This window comes from Xiphophorus couchianus, chromosome 7 (assembly GCF_001444195.1).
Source record: "Xiphophorus couchianus chromosome 7, X_couchianus-1.0, whole genome shotgun sequence".
NCBI classification, from domain to species: Eukaryota; Metazoa; Chordata; class Actinopteri; order Cyprinodontiformes; family Poeciliidae; genus Xiphophorus; species Xiphophorus couchianus.
The window spans coordinates 22,174,705-22,201,310 of record NC_040234.1 but is presented as its reverse complement, the minus strand read 5'-3'; the positions used below and the strand labels follow the sequence as shown (position 1 = coordinate 22,201,310).

Sequence of the window (26,606 nt, the reverse complement as noted above, 5' to 3'; positions counted from 1 at the left end):
GTAGGCTGCTGGTGTTGTTGTTTATATGGAGCCGGGGCTGCATTTGTTTCAGCTGTGAAGTTGTCAGCTAAATTTTAAATGCATGCTATATAGGAGGGGACACACTTCAGAAAAGAGTTTGAATAAAAATAAATTTGTGAGGGAAAGGGAAGTAGGTCAGTTATGCTAGCATGACTTTGACAACCTTGGCACATAGATATGCTGTAGAATTTGGTGTCTTTTGGTTCAATTAAAAAAAAATAAAAGCGACCCTGTTTTTTCATTAGCAAAAGCTCACTTGATCTTGATTTTCAGTATGAATACAGACCCTAAAAGCGGGGCCTCACGATCCTTCTGACTTTTTGGGTTTTAAGCAGGAGGTGTCAGAAAAGTTACCACAGGGATAACTGGCTTGTGGTGGCCAAGCGTTCATAGTGACGTCGCTTTTTGATCCTTCAGTGTTGGCTCTTCCTATCATTGTGAAGCAGAACTCACCAAGCAATGGATTGTTCACCTACTAATAGGGGACATGAACCGGGTTTAGACCGTTGTGAGAGATGTTAGTTTTACCCTATTGATAATGTGTTGTTACAGTACTAATCCTGCTCAGTACAAAAGGAACCACAGGTTCAGACATTTGGCGTATGTGCTTGGCTGTGGAGCCAATGGGGCGAAGCTACCATCTGTGGGATTATAACTTAACACCTCTAAGTCAGTGGATAAGTGACGAAACAATACCATATCGCCGCATCACTTCAGTTGGTCTCTGATTATCCACTTTGGCCAGTGAAGAGAGCCATTCGTGACTGGGCTGAGTTGGGTTGTGGCTGGATGATGGTCACCCCTCTCTGTTTACGCATGTTTGCGGAGAACGTGGTACTAAATGACTTGCAGATGACCTGACACCACAGAAAGGGAAGATCCAGTTCTGACAGATCGTCAGTATTGCAGGTCTTTAAATTAGCTAGTCAACCATTGATGTATTCAGACAATGACTTATTAGTAATTGCAAAATAAACATACTGTAAGTCTGAAAACATAAAAATGTAATGGACTGAATGTTATGTTCTTTTTGTGGAAAATGTTGATGTGTTGAATTCTAATGAGCTTGTGGATCTGTTGTCAGTCAGTTGCTAGGGCAATGGTCTGTGTGTAGCATAGCCAACACAGAGATCAATAAAAAAGAATAATATGAGTGGTTTTGAGTTATTTGTCCCTTTACATGGTGCATTGCAATAAATTCGAATAATACCTACATCTCCAGGTTTCATTTTGTTAACAGTTAATGGATGACAAGTAAAAGAATCATATTTTTGCCCTCTAGAGTTGTGCGCATGTGTAAAATTTCTGAATGTAAACGATAACATGATTCGTGTCTAGATTGTTTGAGTTAAATATAGGAACAAAGCGTGAGGGCTCAGTCTGGCTGTTTTCATGTAAGAAAGGGATAAACTGAAGAGAAAGTTCTATTTATTAGGCCTGAGCAGCGAAAGCGCCGCAACGGCCTATTGTAATCATACTGTTTCTTCTTTTTATTACAATTCTTCCGTCAAATGAATTGGCTTCTTGGGGGCCTTATCATATTCAAAAACTCACCTAACTTGAAAATCTCCAGTTAATAATTAACCATTTTACTACGGTATATTTTGAGTTGTTATGAATAATTCAGTAGATCTTATGCAACTTCTCCTACTGTCTTAAATCACTTTAGGTTTTTAAACCCGCTGCTGATTATCACCTAAGAAAGGGACGATCCACACTTTACCTGTGATTGGCTTCCTTTATCAAAGAAGTTTATTGTTCCTAAACTGCCTGTGAACTTGTTCTCATGAAACTGTTACTCGATCGGCAGTCGGTCCTGTTTGGCCGTAAAGTTTATTTCTTTATTTATGTTTTGCGAAGGAGTGGCTCTCTCGTGACAAAGACGCCGTCATAAGGGTTTAAGAGCATGACATTGACTATTCATTCCCCAGCTAAGACAAACAGTTTTGAAATAACAAGATAAAACAGAAGGTTATGGGGGGAGGGGAGTGTATTTAGGTAATAGGCAAACACAAACAGGGTTTGTACAGTGGTGTTATTGTTTGGACTGGCCATGGAATCAGTTATCAGCCTGTAGACGATTGCCAAAGGCACAGGGGTGGGGTTCTTGCTGTTGTTCCAATTGCACTTTGTTGAATCGCTGCATGTGTGTGTTAGACGCCTGGCGAACACTCACACACCCCATGAGTAAAGCACACATGAGTGATAAGGTCAGGTACTTTTGATGGATTTCACAACAGGCTCAGAACATCCTGTTTATTCAGTCTTATCTCCAAATACCTCTGAGACATCAGATGCTTGTCCTGTCCTGTTTCTTCATTTCACACCATTGTTTTTTGATACAACTGTTTGATTTATCAGGACTCCATCCTTAAAGTTGTCAAACAGCTAAGTATGAATTATGGAGGTCTGAAATAAAGATTCTTCTTCTTATTCTGTTTTTTTATTTAACCTTTTTATTGAAAAAGGACATTACATGGCAATAATATAATTATATTTCTTTTGTTCTCATTTTTTACTCTCTGTTTTTCAAGAAAAAAGTAACAAACAAAACAAAAACCAGACCTTGGACAGGGTTGGTGGGGTAGCTAGTATATTCAATCATTGAAATTACATTTCAAATCAAAGCATCAATCTGAATGACAGTAAGGTTTACAAAAACTCAGACCTATCAGGCTTGACAAAATCTATCCACTTTGACCATATCTTGTAGAAAGTGTCCCTCTGCACTCTGACAGAAAAGTACAGTTTCTCCAGTACATAGATCTCTTTCATTACGTTAACCCAGTATTCAATTGTTGGACATTCACGTTTGAGCCATTTTTGTAAGGGTATTTTTACTCCCAGACAATAAAATGTACAGAGGTTTTTGATTAATATAGTTCAGTTTGTCCACCAGTAACTTACATAAAAATATGCAGTCAAAAATTAAAGGAAAGTCAGATGTAAAAACATTCTGTAGCTTCTTCCTATTTTTAATACAGCAGTCAGGTTTAGAAGAAATTTTCAAGGGGTTCATACTCTCAAAAATTAAAGCAAATTTCAAGAGTATATTTTGGGAGCTGCGGAGGGGAAATTATGCATTGTTTTTAATAATAAATCAAATGAAATCTGACAATTTGGGATTTGTAGGTGTTTTGCGGGGTCTATCAAGAGATAGACAGCTGGAAGACCAGCTGTGCACAGAAATGTTTGCCCATTCTCCTTTACAAAATAGCTCAAGTCATAGTGGCTGACTAGCATCTAGGATAATCAATTTCATGGTGGTAACTGGATTCAGATCTGAACTTTAACTGGATCCTTCAAGGACTAAGTGATTTGATCTAAATCAGTTTATAGGATGTCGGCACATTTTTAAATATTCTTACTTTCATGTTTCTAAAATGTAATGTCTTCAAACTTCTAAAACTCTTTTTTTAAAGTTGGCTTTATGCATTAATATCAGGTCTTAAATTTAGCAGTGGAAGGACTAGTTTATATTGCATATTCTTGTATGTGCCGACTTTGTCATTGCATTCTGTGATTGAGGCAGTTAAGGCTACAACAATCCAAATTCAAAAAGACTTTATTGATCCCAAAAGGAAATTAAATGTTGTTGTAACAGATTCTTCAATTGTAGACTGTGACGAATTTGGCAGGGAAGATCTCTTGTAGCGGTCTGTGTTATAGTGAATTTGAAGAAGCCTCAGACTGAAGACACTCTGTCTTCCCAAGACAGTCTCATAAAGAGGATGGTCAGGGTTGTCTATAGTTTCTTGACCTTATGAAGAATATTTCTTTGCGTCATCACCTCCAAATGTCCCATGGTTGTCCTCAGAATAGAACTGGCCTTCTTTATCAAGTTGTTCAGACGTTTTAGGTCTCTGCTCTTATGGTGCTACCCCGACAGATTATGGCAGAAGAGATGGCGCTCTCAACAAAACATTTGTAGAAGAGCTTTGTTTTTGACTCAGCTCTCTCTTCACCACGACAGACCCGTTCAGCGCCTGCTTCACTGCAGACGCTGCACCAATCCGTTTGTCGATCTTCCACTTCCTTCTTCCCTCATTCGTGAACAAAGATCCCGAGGTACAGGACAACCCCTCGACCCGGAGAAGGCAACCTACCTTTTCCCGGCTCAAGACCATGGCCTCTGATGTAGAGACACCGATCCTCATCTCAGCCGCTTCACACTCGGCTGCGAACCGTTCCAGTGATACCTGTAGATCACAACCTGATGGAGCAGTAGAACCCCATCTCTGCTTTTTGCAGTCACCCATCTCTGCTTTTTGCAGAGATGGGATCCCAAGGCCACCAAAACGGATCCCCTCAACATCTTGGCTGTGCCTAGAAATTCTCTCCATGAAAGTAATGAGGAGAAGCACTTCTGCTTCCACAAGTTTGTCTTTAACCAACTAAATCTTCAGTTTGTCTTCAGGCATGGAACTGAGGTGGAAGATAGAACATCTGAGGTTTGAGAGGAAAACTGTTAGTCAGAGGTAAGTGGGATATCTGTTTGGCTGGGGACAGAAGAGGATTATGATGAGCTTTTTACACAAATCAAGAGATAAGTTCAACTTTTTTGCCAGTTGGCTTGACAATGTTTGCTTATGCCATCAGATTGTTTCTGTGGCAACTCATATAAAATACTATTCATAGCACTATAGAATGCTATGTGCATTCTGAATAACAAGTTTGTGGGGCAAAGGGGCCGTAACTCCACAAGCTTGGCTGTAGAAAGCCATGTACAGTCTTAGAATCACAAAGCTGCTGCCAAGAGCCACAAACAGACCCCAGAAACGTCACCATTTATTTGTCTTAAATTTAACTTAAGGTAGTATTAAAAAGGTCTTAAAAGTCTTACATTTGGCTTCCTGAAACTTGCTGATCCCCCTGGTTTAGATCTGACTGAATGTTTAGCATTGTTTTCCTGTTAAACAGGTATCCTTCCAAGATTGTCCTATTTTTACTTGCATTCCTAATCCAATTACCTCTGTCCAGTTTTGTTGTCACTGTCAGAGTAGTATCCCCACAGCATGGTGCTGTCACCTCCATGTTTCGCCATAGGGATGGTCAGGGTTAGTTTTCTGTCATATAGGGCAACAAAATGTGGTTTGATACTAACTGATCAAACCACCTTTTTCCTGGTAACGATAGCTGCTTTTCTGTTACATTTTCTCCTTGTTGGGCAGATGCCAATACAAAATCAGTATGGCTTGCAGTTTTACTGTAAAAACTAATCCTTTTTTACAAGACACTGCAAGTAAAATTTTCTCGTTGTTAAAAAAACTGAATGACACTTCTTTTCAGTTGCCATTATGAGGTACCGGCTTGTCCCCTAAATGATTAGGCCGTCATTCCAGGTTGTTCCATTATGTCCAGCCGGCTTGTTTTTTGCTGATATTTAACTGTGTGTCTCCGTCTGACAGCTGTTACAACACTCAGGTTAGTGCTCCCGGCCCCCAGTTTGTCCTTTTATTCTAAACATTTTCTGCTTGACTGTTTGAAGTTATTGATGACCTTTCTGTTTTCCGCATCACTAAACCCTTTCACGCTTCACCGGGTCGGGCCCACAGTGCTAAGATCTAATCTACGGTTTGCAGATAGCTGTTGGCACTGTCTCGGAAGTGATGGGTTGATCTGCTCCATTTGTGTCCCAGTGATTATGGATTCTAATTTGGGGGCAGTAAATTGCCATGACTTTTTAGCCGATTATTTTTATTTCTCTCATTTGAGAAATGTGGATATCAGTGTAATTATTTGAAAAGGCCACTGTTAATGCATGTAATCAGAGTCACTGGGATTTTCTTTTTTTAAAGCTGAGAAAATGGAAACATCAAAAGGTTTACAAACTAAAATTCACTGTAGTACACTAATTAAGAAATTAGGTGTGCTTTTTAGTGCCTGTGATGCTATTTGCGGAACAGTTTGATTCCTTTTGTTTTATTTCTTTCTTGGCTGAGACAAATTACAGCAATTGTTCTGCCGAAGCATTGGTCCAAAAGAGAGCATTGGAATTAGCTTTTCAAAAACACAGATAGCACTAATTAAGTATAAACTTATAGATAGCAGGTTTTGAGTGAAAAACAATTGCTCACTTTATCAGGTGTATAATTTGTCTCTCTTGTTGTAAATTCCTTTGACATTAATGGTCAAAATGTTGAACATTAACAGTATCTGTTATAAATTACTGCAGTGTGCTGGTTAGGATGTAACTCTCATAAATATGAATTTGGTCTGAGCAGTACCCTTCACACACCCAGCCCCCCTCTCCACACACACCCTTTTCCCTCACCTCTCAAAAGCTCATCCTGTTGGCCTGGTAAGTGAGTTTTTGTGGTTTGTACAGAAGTTGAAAAGTATTTTAGTCTTTTTTGTCACATTTAAATATTTGAGTTCATTCAACAAATGTTAATGTCATGCATAAAGAGATGGATAGTTATTTTTAATTACTTATAATTTAATAAAAACTTGCATCGTGAAGTCAGACGTAGGATACGAATGAGGCATTCAAGTCAATCTAAAAAGTTCCTTCAAGTAATTTTTTTTTACTTTTAAGTTAAATGAACACAAAAGAGTGAGTAGTCATCACTAAACTAAAAGAATGAGATCAGATGTCGTTGCTTGGGCCTAAATAAGAATAATGTTATACACATTCATATAACAATGCCTTGTCTGTTAAAAGACAACAGATTATTTAGAATTTATGAAAACATAAAGAAAATGCAATCAACAGAGATGTTCAAATAATGGCAGAAATGATATTTAAGATGAGTGAAACTGTCCAAATAACATCCAGGATGTAAACACTTATTGAGTTTCTTAGGATCAGTGATGGTTATAGAGTTTTGACAGGTGGTGGGAGGAAGGATATTCTGGAGCGCTCCGTTCTGCATTTAACCAATTCAATGTTCAGACCATGTCCCCTGAACATGGCTATGAACGTTTAGCGAATGTCAAAATAAAATGCCATTAAACAGAGATTCAGCGACTGTCTAACAAACGCACAGCCAACGTTTGCTGAATGTCTGCAAACAACACTCTCTGAGGTTTGTTTAGTCCAGTTTAGTAAATTTTATTTTTTTTTTGTAAGATTTTTTTTGTGGCTCTAATGGCCTTTATTTGAAAGTGCTATGACAGGAAATTAGGGTAATGAAAGAGAGGGAAGACATGCAGCTAAGGTCACCAGGCTGGGAATTGAACCTGCGAAGGCAACGTCGAGGACTAAGGCCTCCTTAGGTGGGTTGTGCTTAACCCCTTGCGCCACCACAGCACCAGTTTAGTAACTTTTAACCAAACTATTTTTGGGTCCTTTTATTACTGTCTGGATGAGTTGTACCTGGGAGCGTACAACACTATTTCATCTTTTCACCAGTTGTATATAATGGCTCTCACTATAATTCACAGAAGTCCTAAACCCTTAGAGATGGCTTTTAAACTTCTGCTTGAGACTGAAAGAAGTTACTTTATTTCCAATCTGTTATCTTTTTTTAATCGGGGCATTCCTGAAGTGTGCCAAAAAAGAAAAACACACCAAATCCGAAAAGGGGTAAATATTTTTTCTGAATACTTTTTTTCTACAGCTCTGTCCATGTGTCACGTGTTTCACAAAGTGTTTTAAATACACCTTCAGAGGTTACACCACTAGAGAGAGAGTTCCTCTACCTGTATATCATTCAAGTCGCTCGAGGACAGTGACAAGACAAATTTGCTGGTAGGACGAAAGCAAAGAATGTGGCAAGCCATGAAATGCTCACAGAGTAGCGGCACGTTGGGGATCGTGTCGGGTAATGCGGCTGACCTGTCAGTGATTGATACGTCCAACACTGGGCTGCTGGTAATACTTCCTGCCGCATGAAGACAGGACATATTTCAGAGCAAAGGGGTGCGTATCAGCAGGCCGGTGATTACGGTAACATAAACAGGGGTGCAGTAAAGGTCCCAGTCGGCTGGAACAATAAACTAATTGCGGTGTCACTGTCCTCCCCGCCATGGTACCGATGCTCCACATGCGAGAAGTAACAGCGCGGTTCAAAGAGCCCAATGCACTGGGGGGCCATTTTTTATTTTGGGGGATGATGGCCTGCAACTGATGTCATTATGAACCCTAAATCAACTTTCTGCTTGCTTGAACATGGTCACCTGGGTACCCAAGGACAAGGACAGGAAAAGGTTGAAGAGCTCGGCCTGTCTCTGTGCCAGAGCTACCTGCAGAGGTAAAATTGAGTTGCTGGGGCGGTGATCAATCAAGTGTCCCAACAACATACATTTTTTAAAGTGCTTGTCCGTATTTCCCAGTCGTAATAGGCCGGAAGAGTTGTGTTGAAAAATGGAAAGAAGAAAGATAAACCAATCTGCACAACACTGGGCAGCGAAGAAAAACATTCTGCACTCCAATGTCATTATGTTGTCCTGCAGTAATCAGATGTAAGGAAACGAAAAATATAATACCTGGGGAGACATTTGTGTAATGATCTTTTATTGTCATTTATGAGGAATCATGAGGTATAGCTGTTGTTGGGGTTTCAGGAGGTTAGGGGGTTAGATTGGTGCGAACAAAGAGTAATAAAGCCGGTGGCACGTTGGTCTCAGTCTGTTACCTCTCTCATCACACTGGTCGATCCGCCTTGGTTTCATCTGACAAAACAGTGGAGTCGGAGGGGGTCACCTGGACTGCTGGGTAATTGAGCTGATGTTGGGCTGCCCCGTCAAGCAAACCGGCTAAAAATACATCACCCATTGTCACCGAGAACTGAGTAAGTGTGGGGAGAAAATGATTGCCCCCGCTGTCAGAGCATTGGACACTCACGTCAGTGTTGACCTTCCCCTTCGAAACCCTTTGAAAGAAAAAACAACTTCTTTCAAACTTCTTTCAAATGTCTTTACATCACCAAAAACAATGAGGGATCTATAAATATTGCAGCTGGAAATCAACAAGCAGTGTATTAGTATGCCATAACACAGGCAGCAATGTTAAGCATGTTTAGCCTGTCATAGACGTGCGCTTCAATTAAGGCACATCAAGGCATTGAGGCGAATAAGGGCGAATACAGGCAGACAGAATAGAGCGAGAGCGGCAAGATACGGGGATGAGGAAAGACGCTCCTTGGAACGTGGAAAGGTTATTGATTTGTCCTGCAATCAGTTCCTGCTCTTTGATATGCAAACGATCTAGTGTGAGTTTACAGCAATCCTATCAGAATCATTTCACAGTTCTTAGCCCCTCACGTCTCTTCGGAGTCCTGTGCCTCATTAGGCCAATGTTCTCTATTACCAGCGTAATTAACATCTTTAGTAGCTTATCATATTAAAAATATTTTTCTGCTGATCGCATTGAGATCTTAACCTCAGTTATTTTTCACAACAGAAATAAATTAAGAGTAAGCATTTTGCACACAATGTATTAACAATCTGGCGCTTGAAAGGAGCACTTCTGCTATCTGTAGGGATGTTGATGAGAAGTGGGGGCATGGGTAAAAGGGGGATCATGTGCAAATCATTCATTTGGCAGTGCTCATTTTGAGAATGACTTTAATTAATTGTAATTCTAGATGAATGGTCTCTCCCATTTACTTTGCGGTTCAACCAACCACACATCCGCAGGCTTCCTTCACCACACCGAAAATATGTGGCTTGCTTTACAGATTTTAAAAAAACAACAATCCAGACACAGAGCCTCACAGAAGCCTTTCCATATTTTGTCCCGTTCCAACCTTAGTTTTAAACTGTGTTTTAAACATTGAAGACATTGAATTGGGTATAATTGTGCAAAAGTGAAGGATCCACTTTGTCAGAATTCTTTTGCGAATAAAGATCTGAAAGTTTTAGGTTGCATTTACACCCAGCCCCTCTGATTTAGCACTTAATAGAACCACGTTTTGTTTAACTAACAGCGGCAAGTCTGCATATGTGTGCATAAGCTTCAAATATCTAGAAACTTAAATTACGCTCCAGTCTTTTATTCAAAATTACTTAATTGCAGTCAGAGTGAATGGAGAGTGTCTGATCAATTTTCAAATTTCGTTGATTGAACTTTATCTAGACGAGTCTCATTCATAATTATTTTTTTAATACAAACTATTTAAATTGTATCTTTGTTTAGGGGTCCTAAACTCCAGTTCCTTGCATTTTTAGTCTCGGCTCTTTTTCCGGTATTGCCTTCAGTAATATTAATTCCGACCAGTTTCTTTTTGTCCACTGAAGAAAAGAATCCCAATAGCATAATGCTCCCACCACCTTGTTTCTTAGTGGTTAGCATGAGGTCAGGGAGGTTTACATAGCAGATTTTCCACTATGGATGCACTGATATGAAAATTTAGGCCAATATCAATGTCAAGGTAGAAATAAAAATCATTTGTTGATATCAGTTTTACTTATTGAACCAGTACCAAAATGTTAAAAATAACCAACATTGGCCGACACCAATGCAGATGCCAATATATGGTTTTCATGACATTGTTTATTAGCTAATGAGGCTGCAATGGACTTTATTCAATGGTATGATAGTAAAAAGTACAGAATCTTTACCCCAAAATGTGTGGTATAACTTGACAAACTGCAGAAAACCTCAACGTGTATGAATACTTTTGCACTGGATCCTCCTAGTCACTTCTGAATTTTTTTTGTTTGAACAAAAAGACCTTACCTCATTCTTTGTATCAACTTTATCATCCTTTCTGTAACGTTCTAAGTCGGAGAATCAGACATTCACAAGACGGACACATCTGCCAACTGGGTCTCCTGTCTTCATGACACGGAAAGTCATTTGAATAAACACAGAATTATCCCATCTCAATTCTTGGTCTTAGCCTGAGCGTCCGCCATCACTTGCAGGCATTAAATACATACATCCTGTTGACACCTTTCCAGCAAACAGAAAAATTCCTCCCTGTCTTCAGGTGATTTTTACTTTTTTTTTTTGTTCAAAGCAGTGCGAGTGCCACAGCGTGCTTGACTCGTTAAATGAGGTTTAAGTCGTCTGTGTCAATTGGAGGCGGTGCAGAGCCTTAAGTATTTTGCACATTAATGCGCTTTTGAGAATATTACCCCCGGGTCCTGTTTTTCAAGGAGACAGAGGCTGGGATGTTTTCCAGTGTTGCTATTCTGAAAGTCTTTTTTGTTTTTTCTTCTTCACATCTCTGTTGTTGGGAGACAGTGACGATGATTATTCAGATTTCATGCCTTGTCTGGATGTTAATTTACTCTAGGCATGAAATGTGCGTGAATGCCAGGGATTTGTGTATACAAACACTCTTTGAATCACATTGAAAAAGAAAAGAAAAAGAGAGATGAAGGCAATGGATGGGAGGGCTGTTGAGATTCTTGTTGTACCCTGTAGTGGAGTATTTCCTAATTAATACTCCAGCTTTGTTTACAGACGCTTTGATTTAATTAGGCGATGAAGAAGAGCATTGGATTAGCTGCTAATTGATTTAATTATCCAATTTGTTTGTCTCAGGCATGATTCCAGCAGAGCTCCAGCAACTGTGGAAAGAGGTGACGAATGCCCACGTAAAGGAGGAGCACAACAATGGCAGCAGCAACAATGGCCACCGGGGCCTCAACTTGTCTTCCTCGGCGGCACCAAAGAACCCGGTCCTCAACCAGCATGCTGCCACCAACGGCCAGTACATGAGTCACAAAAGAGATGGGTGAGTCTCGTTTGTGACTACAATGTTAGGTAGTGGAGTTCTTTAATACTAAAACATATTCTTTTATAGATTCTTTCTGAGGATGCATTCACACTCACCCTTTTTAGTCTGCTTTAACTGGACTCTAGTTTGTTTGCCTAGAAAGTCCGGTTTGTTTGGGGAACTGTGGTCTGCCTAAAAACCTAGGTTTCTGTTCAGTTTGAAGTGAACTCTGGTGCGGTTCGACCGCATATCTGAACGCCAAGCAAACCAGTCTGCCCCAAAATCAGGAAGTGGCATAGCGCAGGGCATTCTGGATAAATACAACCAAATACAACAACAAAAAATAAAAACGCTCTAGTCTAGCGCTAGTGGAAGAAATGTCTTGTGGTATTTTACAAAACAATAGAGAAATTCTCCAACTGCTAAACACCACTATCATTGCCCAATTTGTACTCGAAGCACGATGTGTACTGTTGACTCATTTATGCATACACTGAAGAAATAATTTGGCATTATTCCTAAAATGTAAAGTGTAAAGTTCATATTAACTAAAATACTACATGTTATAAGATAATCTGTATTCTTGGAAAATGTTATAATTCTCTTAATGGATAATAATTGTCATAATTTAGTTTAAAGATTATAATTCATTCAAAAATTTACTGGACTGTTAGCTATTTATGTCATCAACATGTCCTCTGCTGGGCTCATCATGGACAAAAAAAAAGACCTTATTTTTATAATAATTACAACTCTTATGAGATTAACTAATAGTGTACAGTAGGTAGAGAAAGTATTCAGACCCCATTAAACTGTGCCAAATCAATGTAAGTATTTACTTTAGCACGTGCAGAAATGAGCCAACACTATGCATCGTGCAGTGACAGCCACTCCATTTTTTTTACATTTTGCAAAGGACGTTGTTCTCAGTGTCTATTTTTTTTTTTATTGTTGTTTGTTTTGTTTTGTTTTCTTCTGTGGTTCTTGGTGCAATGCCCCCCAGGTGAGGAGAGGAACGGGTTTCTCAAAGGATTTGGTTTGTTTGACACAGTACAATATGAAAGCAAACCGCACCAGCTAAAAATGTAACAAATGTTGCAATTTTGGTCCCCAATCACCATAATCCTCATATGTTCAGAGACTTCTCAGTTATGCAACTGTGTGTATGTTTTTATTTTTTTCAAGGTTTGACAGTCATTTTCTGTTCTTTTGCACTTGGTGGTTTTGTTTCAACTCCTGGTGAGAATAAAGTCCTCTAGCAGAACATACACAGCTGAAATGCCATCCACTTACTAACAAGAAAGACTTTGACTTAATATTAATGTCCTTTTTCACTTTGCATTCACTTGCCCCAGTCTTGTCAGAAAAGAAAAAAAACACACATTTCCTCATATCTCAAGAATTTGCTGACTTGCAGACACATATTGTTAGTTTCTGTTTTAAATTAAACATAACGAGAACAGAAAACTATCATATGGCTGAAGGAGAAAACAAACTTGTGTTGTAACATTCAAACACAGATAAATCATCTATGAGAGATATTTGATTCTGAGTAGAGTGTGTATGTGAGAAAGAGGAGAGAAAATATGTCTTTAAGGAAGGAATTAATTTGGCATTTACACGTTTGCTTGTTTTCTTGCACACAAGAGTGATCTTTGAACTGTCAGCTAGGAGCCTCCAGGCACCATGAGCTCACCGCTGAACATCTGACTTGTGCTTCAGTAATCAAAACTAAGTGTCAGTATGAAAGTGATGCAGATGAAAACATATTTAGCAAAGTAAGTCAGGTGGCCTGTGGAGGTGAAGAGGTTGGGGGATGCTGGTGGGGAGTGATCATCAAGATGATGTTCTCTGAATAGCCAAGGGAGAAAAATAAAATAAAGAACGATGCCGGTCATATTTATTCACACCTCCACACAATGGAGAAACGGCACACGGGCGTTCTGCTGCATGGTAAGGGGTTAAAGAGGTTGTGAAAAGCCTTGAAATTACTTGACTTTTTTTGTTTCATCTAAAAAAATTAAAGTTACATCCTTTGTGTAATTGTATTCATTTGGGAGAAAAAAATAATCAGAAATATCTGTTTTTGCAAGAATCGCTGCTGCCTCTGAAATTCCATTTGAACATAAGCCTCACAAAATTATTTTTAATTTATACATTTTTAAGTTTTTTAATACTTTCTAGCAACTTCAAATTAACAATCCATGACTTTCTGTGGGAATAAATATGTGACACTAGTGCCATCATCACATCAAGGATAAGGGCTAAAAATGTCCAAAGCCAGCTATATTCATCAAAACTATTAGCTGTTAGCAGTAAGCAACCAGGTCTTATTAGGAAAAAGACGTGTCCTACAATCGAAAATGTAAAAGTGTAGAGTTTTCTTCTTACTGTAACTTTGTAGTTTGTCAAGATTGAACTTCTCAGCAATGAAAGAAAAAGTGCATCAGTGTGACCACCTCTCATGTCAGTTCTTACAGCCTAATTCATAATTGCTGTGTGGGGTGCACAATGAGTTTTTCAACTTCTGCTTCTTTTCTGACTGATCTTTGTACAAACTAGTGCTTTATCATCCCCTAAGAGGCTGAAAGTGTGGTTGTTTGGTTGAGGAACACATATTATGAACAGGAGTGAAAGATTTTCTTAGGTCTAAGCGGCTCATACACAAGTACTCATATACATATTCAAGTCAAATTTGCAAGTACTTTGGAAGACGTATAATTCTGTGGGCCTGTTTTTCTCTAAAAGACCTTAAAAATCTCCTTGGAGGACATTATGAAGTGCTACAAAATAAAATGCAAATTTGATGGTACTACCTTAAACAGAAAATGTAAGGTCTTAGTTCTTTCAAAAAGGTTTTAGTACAGAACATATGGTCAAATCATTACATAAAGGAATTTTTTCCATGGAAATCTCAGTTCTCAGACCTACATTCTAAAGAAAAAAAGGAGTGCACCAATACATTGCCCCTGATTTACTTCATTTTGGAAGACTAGCAATTGAACAATACTTACATCGATCCATCCATCCATTTTCTTATGCGCTTATCCCATTGGGTCAGGAGGGGCGCTGGTGCCTATCTCCAGTCAACAGGCGAGGGGCGGGATACACCATGGACAGGTCACCAGTTCATCACAGGGCCAATACTTACATGTCAAACCAATCTTATCTACCTGTGCCAATACCTTCTTTTTGTCAAAAAAAAAAATACAATTTCAAAATTGTGGTGTTTCTATTAAATAAGAAAAACGTTAAGTTTGTTCACTTGTCATTAAAAAACGTCATCATCCTCCTACCACTTTTTGTCGTCCTCTTCTTTGTGGTTTACGCCAGATGTTGATCACCAGATCAACAACACCAGATCAACAACCAGATGTCACGTAACTTGTGTTATGTGACAAAAGTATTTCCACTGCAGTTTTGTGACATAAAACGAATTTTGATAAGGCCAAAAAAACACCTATCATAGTGCCAAGACGTTTTGGCCAAAAATGGTACAATTTATTTTCCAATTTAGCATGTTTCTACGACGCAAACATAATATTGAAATGTTAAATTGCTTATGTGGTCAATGGAAATGCAGCTTGTAGGCAGTTAAAAAGCTGCCTTGTAGGCTTTGTAGCGGCACCTAAAAGCAGTTAACTAAAGTATCTAAGTTGTTTCCAACTAAAAAAAGTTGTCCATACAAAAATTGTATCGGCCAAAATCTGAATCGGCATGTCAGATTCAGATTTGACATGCTGACATGTCACGTTTCTTAGAGATCAGTGACCAGCTGCAATCAGTGCATCCCTAAGTAAAACCTTGTAATTCAAACAGGAATCATCTCTGTGATTCTCCAATCTTGTAAATGCTATGTGTAGTATTACAACAGCTCTAGTAGATTTCTATTATTTGCTGCTCTTTGAGGTCTAAACTGCAGTAAAGTCAAATCTAAGCATTCATTGTTGCATCAATAAACCCACAGGGTTCCGGCCCTTCATTGTCAAACTGAATGTCTGTGTTTTGACAAATCGCTTGAGGACGATATTGACTCACTAACTCCATCACACACTGTCGCAAAAGCAAGGTGAGCCTTGATGGCAGCAAAAGGCAGGAAGCAACCCGAACTTGAAGGCTCCATGAAACATAAGAAAAGACATAATGCAAGAGCCAGCAGCACCGCTGCCTCGCGCCGACTGTCAGAGATTAAAGAAGATGTCAGTGGCAGTTTAACACGAGCTTAAGTGAAGAAGGCAGTCTTGGTCTGAATATTTTCGTAGCATCTTTAGATCTGTCATAAAAAAAAGAGCAGGTGATTCTCCCCACACCCCATCTGTTCATGGAAGCGAATTACCCATGCGGACTTTCAAAATGCTCAAATTACCAGGAAAGCTGTGCCGAAATAAAGTGAGCTACAAAACATTCCCCCATTAAGTGCCGCATGATGCTAATTTAGATCCATGCACAACCAATAATCCTTTCTCGTTTTAATTTTGGCAACGCATATATCATGCAAGTATCAGAAAGCGTCCTGGCTCTCTTTTGATGATGCGTGCTCAGTTCTAATCAAACTCCATGGGAGGAAGAATGAAATATTATTAAGTATGATTATTCTAAGCAAGGCTCTGAGAAGAACGTCTGCGTTATAATCCTGGGATTTGAATAATCAGGTTGAAGATAATGGGGCTGGGCCGATCCTGGGCATAAATAGAGAACATCCACTCATCCTCCCTGCACTGAACTTAATGAACTTTTAATTTATGCGGTTTTGCGTGAGTCCCTTTGTCATGCAACAGAAACAAGCTTTTCTGCAAGACAGGGGCCCCCGGTTTTTCCTTCCCTGACTGACTTCAGATTAGTTTACAGCAGGCCCTAAGTACCATGTACTTAGTTTCATGTGTCATATAAAAATCTGCCCAGGCACAACGACGCCTGCAACTAAAACCTTTAAGTGCATCCACAAGAATCACTCACGGGGCTTTGCACTTCCGTCTTAAGGAAGACAGAGAAATTCAATCACAGCTCGACTTGACACACTGAAGACAAGGCATGTGTTCCTCCTGCTTTCAGTTGTTGCTAGGAACATGCCGAGAGAGGCGGGAGGCGGGAGGTGTGTTTGTCTAAATAACGTCCCTGATACGACCCAGAGCCCGAGTCACTTTATCTGTCAGGCGGTGTTGTTTCCATGTCAATGAATGCATGATGCATAGATGGCAATATACCCCAGTGATCAGGGTCATCTTTATTCGCTGATTTGCTTATTTAAATCAAATGCCTGATCTGTATATGACACCAATTCCCAATCCAGAGCTGCAATGGCTTTGCAAAGAGGGAGGTAAAAAGGGAGGGGTATCTTCACAAAGCACTTGGCCCACTTTACTTCCCAACAACCATCAGTAACAACAGCTCAGGGACTGTAACACAGCAGTCTGTTAAGGAGATAAATAATCAGATTTGGCAGTGCTTCCCATCTCTCTCTCTCTCTCTCTCTCTCATGCCTTTCATTTGTCTTACACAAGAAAAAAAAAGCTAATTAAATCATTTAGGGTAAAGCTTGCAGTGGTACCAGAAGCAGGGAAGAATCCAGGAAAGATCTGGAACATTAAAGAGGGAGTGAACCGGAGGGGGAAGAATATAAACCTGACACTGCTGTATCGACAGGGCCCTCTATCTGACTTCAATCCTGGCGGATTCAGTCCGTCAGATGGGAGGCCGTAGATCTTGACTTATCTATGGCCCAAATTGTCCATTCAAAGTAAGTGGGCATGAAAACAACTGGCCTCCAGCTGTCGGAATTGTCTTAGTACATCCTCTTCTTTCCCCCTGGAAGCTTTTGCACCTTGTCAGCATCTATGTGGACATCCTGGTCCTCTAAAGGAAGCTGAAGGCAATGAAAGTTTAAACCTCACTTCTGTTGTCATTAGAGTATTTTTGAACAAAGATGCTTTAAAATAAGAGAATAGAGGATTACTATTTAATGTTTCATGGTGTGGAAATTGATTGAATTTCAACATTTGGAGGAAAAAAGAGAAATGAACAGAATTTGGGGAAAAACAATTACCTGTAATGAGGGTGTAATGAGTTCCTGCAATATTGAAATGTTGAAATGTTTCTCGTCAAAACAAAGTCTGGTCTAATGGAGGGTCATCTAGTCAGTCTGACACTCTGTTCCATGTGGTAACTCTTCCTTTAACTTTCCCTTCATCATTGTTTTAAGCAAAGGTGTAAAAAAGTAAACATTGAAATTTGATAGTTTTCTTTAATGTAATTTCTAAGTTTCAGAGTCTTATTTTGAAGTAAGAGAGGAATGTCTTTGAGTTGCCCTGTTGTGTAGTTAGCAAAGCCTTTTGGAAAAACCTCCACTTCTTTTGAATTGTTTGTGTGGCAGCATTTTTTGGTACAAAAAAGTGCTATTTTTTAACACTCTAGCTCAAAACCAAATTTACAGTGGACTTCCAATATTCTCGGGGTTAGGGTCTGCCGCCTCCGGTAAATAGCTGAAGTAGTGAAATACTTCACAGCACTTTTAAAAATGCTTATAACTACCTATTTTAATAGCTAACAGGTGTTCGTTTTCGTTACTACAGGGTAGTCCACCTTACTTAGACTAATCAAACTTGGACTCTGTAAAACCTTTACTCTGTTTTGGAAAGCCAAATAAGTTTTCTCTAAAACTTTGTTTAAACTTTCTCATGAACTCAATGTATTGGGCTGTATAAGCTATATAAGTAAATTAATAAAAATTTAAATAACAACACTAAATTTTTATTTGCCACCTTTCAGATTAACTTTAACATTAGTTTGATTTTTGAGTCTCCTGCTAAGAACATAAAAATAAATGCTCAGTATTTAACATTTCAAAAGTGCTCCAATTTAGTTGAAAACCCTGATTTAATCTGATTCTGTACCACCAAAACCATAGTTCCTACATTAACAATGGAACTATTCTTAATGTAGGAACTAAATTAAGAATAGTTCTTAGATGTCAGTGGCAGTTTGAAACAGACACAAACTGCCACTGTTTGTCAAGCCTTCTGTTTCTATTCGAAACACAATGAATAGAAACATTCTTCATCTTTCTTCATCTTTCCAAACAGATTAAAGGTAAAGCTCACAAACTTCACATTTAGATATTTGAGAAGACTTAAGTATTAAAAACATTGAAGTGTAACAAGAAAACAGTAAAACATCCTTGTCTATGGAATCAGAAGCTACCTCAGCGTTTTGTTGTTTTCTGATTTGTGAAACATTGTAGTATTAAAACTTGACTTGAGTGAACACATTTTCAAGATGAATGTTCTTCACAAGCGTTACATTTTTAATTGGTACGTCGGTTTGAGCACTATTAATATCAACCTGTTGTAGTTGATCTGTGATGTTGCTACCACAGGTCAACTACAAAACCCTGAAAAAACAGCGGTTAATTATGTCTTTCTTCTGGTTGGATTGTAATGACTGGAGCCCCTGTGTACGCTTGCACTCTTCTCCGATTACAGTAATGTACAGTAGCTCATTTCATATAAATTCTGGCATCTTATCATTGTTTAGGCAGCCGCAGTTCAAAAAGTCTCTTCTGCCACCAGCCAATCACAGCACTTTGTGCTCTCTGATTCCTTGCACACTTTGCATTTTAATATTTTGTTAATACAGAATTAACCAACAAGCCTCTCTCTCAAAGAATGGAAAAATAATTGATCTTTTTAAATTAAAAACAGCATCACCTGCACCAGGCCGCACATTTCCTTGTTAAAAACTCATTATAATTGGTTGTCTGCCATCTATTTATCAGCTGTATCAAGACAGAGGTCTTAATGTGAATGCATAATTCATAATTGAATAAAGAAAATCAGATTTTTGAAAGAGGGTGAAAAAAATTTCACTAACCGGGTTTATGAATGCTCGACTGCTTCCTAATTGCTACACAATTATTGCATGTAATGAACAATGTGAACTCTTAAGTAAGTAATTATAACCCAAGGAAACCTGAGCTGACCTCTAAAATTTCCTCCTTGACGTACAGCTTTGCGAACACTGACCCAAATGATGCTTTAATTTAAATGCTTGTTTAATCCCGCCAAATAAGCAAATCTTTCCACTTTTATTTTATCTGCCGATTTGTTTTTAGATCTTTTTTTTTTTAAACCATGCCACATGAATCATGTTCCAAAAGCTAATCCACCAAAGTGGTTCAGCACAAATTGGGCATTATTTCTTATTGAATACATGCATATCAATGAGGTAGGGTTATTCTCATGTGGGGAACACAACAGTTTGTTGTGCCATGAATCTCCTTATCTTGTCCTTCTGTCTTAAAGCACTGGCTCATGCTGGAGAAGAAGCAGCAGCAGTGTGCTTCTGGCTCACTTGCCATCCACCAGAAGCACAGGTGGCAGCAATGTAGGCCAGTCCCCCAGGCTCTTGTATTTGAAAGTTGTGTGTCTTGTGTCCATATGGCCGCCTGTCCCCCCTTTCTAGCAGACACCGCTGCCTCTCCTCAGTTCTGATCGTGGTTAGCTGTGGTTCCACACCTCTGCGCCATATGGTAGATGTTGTAATGTTTGTTTTTCAGCGACATTCCCGCTATTTAGACTGATAGTACCAATCTATCCCAGTAGACCTATTCTTGTCAGCCCCCCCAGGTGTCATGGGTCGGGAGATAAATTGGTGCCAGGTGGAGATGTTTACATCTTCCCTGCCTTGTGGAAGGGTCCGGATTGTGTCTCAGGCCTCCGCCAGGTGGGGGGGCTCTTGGATGTGACACAGCAGGGAAAAGACCGTCCCGATTAAAGAGAATTGCAATGTGGTTCAGTGATTCTAAATCACTATGTATTGATCCGGTCAGGCTCACACAATGAGTGTCACCCTGTTTTAAAGCAGGGAAGAGTAATGATCGCACAGGTAAGCTGATTCTGGCAAAGGCCAAAGTTCACAGATGAAGTAGAAGTCAATTCTTTTTCTGTGAAAACAAGACAGAGTACACACAGAGAAGATTTGGATTAACAACAGAAACTGTCATCTTTGACATTTTGTCTTTTTTTTTCTCAACTTCTGAGTGAAAAGAAATTGAGATTGTTTTCCTTTTTTTTTCAATCAGAAGTTTCTGTCTTGCAGGTCGGTGCTGGAGGAGCCATCCGCCCACAGTCACCCTCTCTACGGCCATGGCGTCTGCAAGTGGCCCGGGTGCGAGGCTGTTTTTGATGATTTCCAGTCATTCCTCAAGTAAGTAAAGCGCCGCGGTCAGAGGTATGTTTTCTGTCTCAGTTTGTTTGTCTTTTTTTCAGGGTGTGGGGGGGTCGATTACATGTTTTGTGACCCCTGGCTACGCAGATGCACTGCAGGTGCAGCCGGTTGTTATTCCTCAGTCTGTGTTAGCCTGCTCTTGAAAAGGGCAATGCAGTGGGGACTCCTTCTCGGAACTGCATGGGCCTCTAATTCCTGTGATAAGTGCAGTTCCCATGGTGACCAGGGGCCATTTTTCCCAAACAAACAACGGTGGGATGTTTATCTGTGGCAGCTCGCGCTCAGGGAGCCCTGCCTGTTTGCCCTTGTCACCGGTCAGAGGGAGTGCTTTCCAAATTTTTCTTTTAGTTTGCCCTTTGTTTGGCTCATGAATCTCCTGCCTTCCATCTGTGCCTTAAGGTTTCTTTCTGGGTTTTTTTTTTGTTTTTTTTTCACAAAATCAATACCAAACCAGGGTTTGCCTGGGGCTTAGCAGGTCCTGGCGCTGAGGCGGTCCAGAAGTGGGCCGCATTGTCTTTGTATTAGAAGATGTTAAGTTGACAGGAAATGTAAAAATATTACTGGATAATTATGCTACTGGAATATATTGCAGACAATACTTAAACCCACAACTATAGAGTCTTTTAAACAACAAATCAAAAAAATACAATTTAAACACGGACCACAGATATGGAAATGTAACATTTGTTTAATGAGAATATCAATGCTGTTATCTATGCTGTTTCAGCATAGTTAAATTAAAAGATTTTAAATGGTTTAACATTAAAATTTAAGATTTTAAGGAGCTGGCAAGTTTGCTTTGTAAAAGTTCAAAAAACAATCTTCATAGTTGGATTGTTTTGTTACCATTGCAACCATTTTACGCTGTCAGATTAACTTTTGAGTTTGAGCTCTGTTTGCTCACAAATACATCTCAGCAAATTACAGTTATTACTGATTGCTTTTAAGATTGGCCAATTAAACAACGCCCCCATGTCTCAGATTTCACTAAATCCATGGTGAAATGCTGTTGGTGGTGCTGATGCTCTTAGCAGCAAAAGGGGCTCATACTGTACATCAAATTCTGCTCAAGGCCTCACAACCCTGGACTTGCCCTGCATGATGAGCTAAATCTGTACTGTACTGTACACCTCTGCCAGATACAGAGGGACAAATGGAGAGATTTAATTTATATGGTTTTAGTAGCTCTTCCAATTTGTGTCTGTTGAGTTTTTAATAAGGGCCACGGAGACTGTTTAGGTTGCTCGAGCTTTTTTGTGTGATCTCCACGTGCCGCAACTCTACCTGACTGTAAGTACACAAAGCATTTGATATGATGCCTTTTGATGCATCGTGTTGCTGCAAAAATGACAAAACTAATGATAAAACAATAAAAACCAGTGTGCTGAAGGACTACAAGGTGAACGCGAAACTCCTCCACTGGCTGAACCACCAGCTCACTAACGCACTGTCTAACCGGAAACACATACATAAACTTTTATCAAGACACAGAGACATGCGCTAGGCAGCATGTGAGATGTAAACGCACACACCACATAATTCCTTGTTCACAAAGTCATTCTCACTGCACTCTCAATATGCTTAAATTAAAACAATTTAATTTATGACTGTTTGTGTGATTGTTTTTCTCGTGTCTCGCTTTCTACTAAAGAGAGAAAGTCATTGATTCAGTCCGGTATATTGGTCTCAACTAGTCCCTTTTTTGAAAGTCAATTTTATTTACAGAGTTTCTATTTTATTTATTATTTCTGGTGTTTTTGCTTTATTTATTTTGGATATTTAAAATGTCTTCTATTGCCAGAGTTAAATGTTTGTTAGAAATGTTGATCCTTCTTCGAGAGAAGAGCAACAAGCATTATTATGTCATTTCCATTGTAGTACTTGAAAATGGTCTCAAAACAAAAACAGTGTTGTTTATTGCATACTATCGCATATTACATTTGCTGGACAATTTATTGTCCTTAATTTGTTAACATGACATGCCTGCCTATATAACTAATCCTTTCTTTAAGCAATTATACAGCACTTTGTGTTGGCATATTGCATATAATCCCCCCGAAAAATACACTAAACTTGTACACACAGAGCTATAGTCGAATCTGTTAGCATCTTTGCAATCTGTACTGTAGATGTTAGGCTTAACAGAGTTGTGCGACTCTGTCAAGCCTAAGATGCCTGATTAGTTCCTGGTTTACTGATCAACCTGGTAACCCAATACACAACAGTGCCATGGTTACGGCACAGGGTGAAAACATCTGCACCAGTGGCAGCAGATCAATGGCTCGCTGTACCTGGTATTAGTTGCGCTTTAAGCAAAACATGACATGATTCTGTTATCCAAAAACAAACTGTCAGCTCACAGAGAAAGTTCTTTCGGGTGGCAAAAAAAATGCTTGAACTTCCTCAACATCTTGAATCTTCTTTTAATCGTTTTCATAAATCCTCTTTGAACCTCCTTATCACGTCAGAATGTACAGTCGCCTCAGTTCCTGTCTCAGGGAAAAATCTGTCTGCTATGTGTTCTTACTTTAATTTAATAAACATCCTGCAATACATAGTTATTAAAGCATGTGCTCATATTTTCCCACAAAGACAGGCACACTTAAAATCAGGGAGTGTCGGTTTAAATCTATCAGTATTTATTGTATTCTGACATTGCCTCACCCTTTGTTTATAGAACTAAGGGAGAATTAAAGTTGGTGTGCCCGGCAGAGCTCTGCCTGAAAAAAAAACTCTTAAGTGCACTCAGCTCTTGTTTTTACAAGTGTTTTTATCATGGCAACATCTTGTTTACTTTAGTTGCCTGCTCAAACTGCTTGGAACATGTTAAGAAAACATTTGGGAGGAGAGTCTCCACAAAGCTGCCTTTGTTCTGCAGTATGAGTGGCTCACCAAGGTGTTAACGCTCAAAACCTTAAGCGCTTCCACATGAAACCTGGCAACCGACACCTCTGCAGGCCTCTGACACAAAAAAAAGGATTCCAAATCAAAAACATAAAAAGGAGTACATCAGACTTTCTAATGCTGCTTCAGAAGTCTCTCAAGGTTGGAAGTCCGACCGGAGAGAGACCGCGGCGGCGCAGAGTCAGCGGAACGCTGTGGAGATGGAAAGATGAGGAGGAGCTCCTAACGTGGAGCAGATTTCAGTGCGCACGCCAACAGCAACAACCAACACTGGAACCGAATGTTGTTTTAAACAGCATGTGTATTTGTTTTATCTGTGAAGAAAAACATGACATACCTATGCTGACTATCTTGATAAAAATGAAAGCTCTAAATCCGTCCACACCCCCAGCCCTCTATGTTCCAGGTGGGAGGGGATGGGGATCTGAACCCAGTGGGGTTTATGTTGAAGGTCAAGACCCCTTTTTTCTTTAACGTCCAGTTAGAGGTCAGAGAAACACTACAGTGCCCTCTAGTGATGTGAACCACTTTTCCCAATTCAAAACCTTTGAGCTTTTTCAGCCTAACATCTCTTTGAAAAAAAATCTAAATAAACCCAGATCAAAACAAAAACTTTTAAAAAACATTTTAAAAAGGAAATTCTGATGCATTTAAAATCTAATACCTCTGTATAGTTGTGTGCATGTAATTTAAGTCCCAGCCAGTCAGCAGTAAGGAAGATAAAAACATTCTTCAGAGATGGCTTCAAACCCAACGCTCTGGCTCAAATGAGAGAGAGAGAGGAGAGAGACAGATTTTTTGATTTTTAATTCATTTTTCAGTAAGTACGTATCACAGCCTATGTAACAGAAAATAGAACAAAAATCAAAAAAGTATACTACACCATAGAATAAATCACATTAATATCCATCCAAAAATTAGTTCTCCTTTTATCACACTACAAATTACTTCTCTATAACTCCAGATGTGACAGTGTATCTAAGTCTGAGACTGATCTATAAAAATTAAATTCAAGCAATAGCCTAGACTTCACCATGTTAACAAATAAAGAAACCATATCAATATTCAACTCTTTCTCCACCTCTCTTTCTGCTTATGTACATGGCCGTTTTAGCCTATCTAATAAAAGTTTATCAATTGACATTTACTCTTTCACTGCATGTAAATTTAAAACCACAAATAAATATATGGTTAGTGAAAGCTTCCACACATCTGTTAGAGATCGTTCTCAAAACCACAAAAAGAGATGACAGATGAACACAGTCAGAAAAACAATGAAACAGTGTGATGTCCAATAGAATGGACATTTTTCCTCCACAGCAGGATTAATAACAGAAAATAAAGAGTTTACAGCTACAGTACCAAGAAGGATTGTCCATTGTAAATCTGCATGTTTTTTTCATTAGAGGAGGCTTATATAAAGATTTCCATTCAGGTTTGATTTCAGGTGTTAACAAGAGATGAATTCTCCATACTGTCACTGCATCGATTCAATTTGTTTTGATTGAGAGTTTTTACAATCAGTCTATAGATAATTTTTCCAGAAACTCCTTCTATTGAGATTCCTTTACTGTCTACCAAATTCAATAAACGACCAGAGCAGTTCTTTATCCCAGGAAACAGTCTGATGGATGGAAAAGAGTCCAGGTGATTTGGTAACATAGTACTTTCATAATAATCAGTCAAAAGGGAACACTATAGATACTGAAAACTTGTGTTTCCAGTATCTCAAAAGCTGACCAACAATTCAAAAAGATTTTATTCAAAAACAAGCAGCGAGTTCAATAGGATCATCCAGTTGAGGTTCAGCCAGCTCTACCTCCCTCCCAAAGCAATAGATTTTCGCAGTGTGGAGCAGTCTGGATAAGATTGTTCTTCCCCAAACAGGGCAATCCAACAAACTCCCAAATAGCACCGTTTCCTGGAGGAGCCAGTGCAGAGTCTCAGCCTGCTACTGCCTCTCCTTCCTCAGCAAAGCCCACACAGAGAAAACACTCTTATAAAAAGCTGGAAGAAGAAAAGGGTTCAGTTTGCTGGAGTCCATCAGAAAGAGAGACAAATCCAGACCCATGCCACCAAATCTTCAAAGAATGCAGTATGATATACTCCTCCACACCAGATCTGTGGATCCTGTGAGCAGTTTCTGAATAAACTGAAAACGAAAAGCAGCATCTTTGCTGGCCAAATGGACCAGGCCTTGTCCACCATCTTCTCTCAGCAGAAAGAGAATACTTTGAGGAATCCAGTGAAGTTTATCCCAAAAAACGTCCACCAGAACCCTTTGAATATTTGATAAAAGAGAAACTGGAGGATCAACACATGCCGGTGCCACATGACGGCAGAAACTAGATTATTAATGACAAGATGTATATGACATTTTAGGTAAAATCCACTTCCATTTCAAAAGTCTTCCCTTCACATTATCCAATACATTTTCCCAATCTTTTTGCACAACAGTTTCATTACCTAAAAACACGCCTAAATATTTTAACTCACTTTTTTTCCACACTAGGCCTCCAGGCAGACCGAGTTGATCCCCCAACCGACTTCCAACAGTTATAGCCTCACTTTTTCTCCAGTTTATTTTTGCAGAAGAAATACAGCCAAAAAACTACCGGATCAGACTGGAACAACCAAAACTAAGCTTAAGATCAAGTAACAGAAATGTGTTCAAAACACCTTGCAGAAAATGTAGAAAAAGACCCCAAAATCCACTCACTCTGACACTCCCGTCTCGAGCTCCATTCACTCTGCAATTCACTCAGAGATAGAGAGAGAAGGGGAAAAAAAGTCAGGCTGTGTGAATATCTGGTTAACTTATTTTATTGTGACAATCTACATTAGGCT

General features: G+C 39.2%; 1 protein-coding gene and 1 long non-coding RNA gene across 10 annotated transcripts in view; one reads left to right on the top strand and one right to left on the bottom strand.

Moving 5' to 3' along the window:
* foxp1b (forkhead box P1b) overlaps positions 1-26,606 on the top strand; it is a 297,917-nt gene that overhangs the window by 238,186 nt on the left and 33,125 nt on the right. For all 9 annotated transcript variants that reach the window (XM_028022520.1, XM_028022525.1, XM_028022522.1 and 6 more), the window contains 2 exons: positions 11,459-11,651; positions 20,727-20,834. In XM_028022520.1, the coding sequence (XP_027878321.1) occupies positions 11,459-11,651; positions 20,727-20,834 (301 nt within the window). The remainder of the gene's footprint in view (positions 1-11,458; positions 11,652-20,726; positions 20,835-26,606) is intronic.
* LOC114147861 (uncharacterized) lies at positions 565-9,598 on the bottom strand. The gene is made up of 3 exons (XR_003596150.1): positions 9,587-9,598; positions 4,882-4,884; positions 565-676 (listed from the first exon to the last, which is right to left on the bottom strand). It is a non-coding gene; the product is annotated as an uncharacterized LOC114147861 (long non-coding RNA).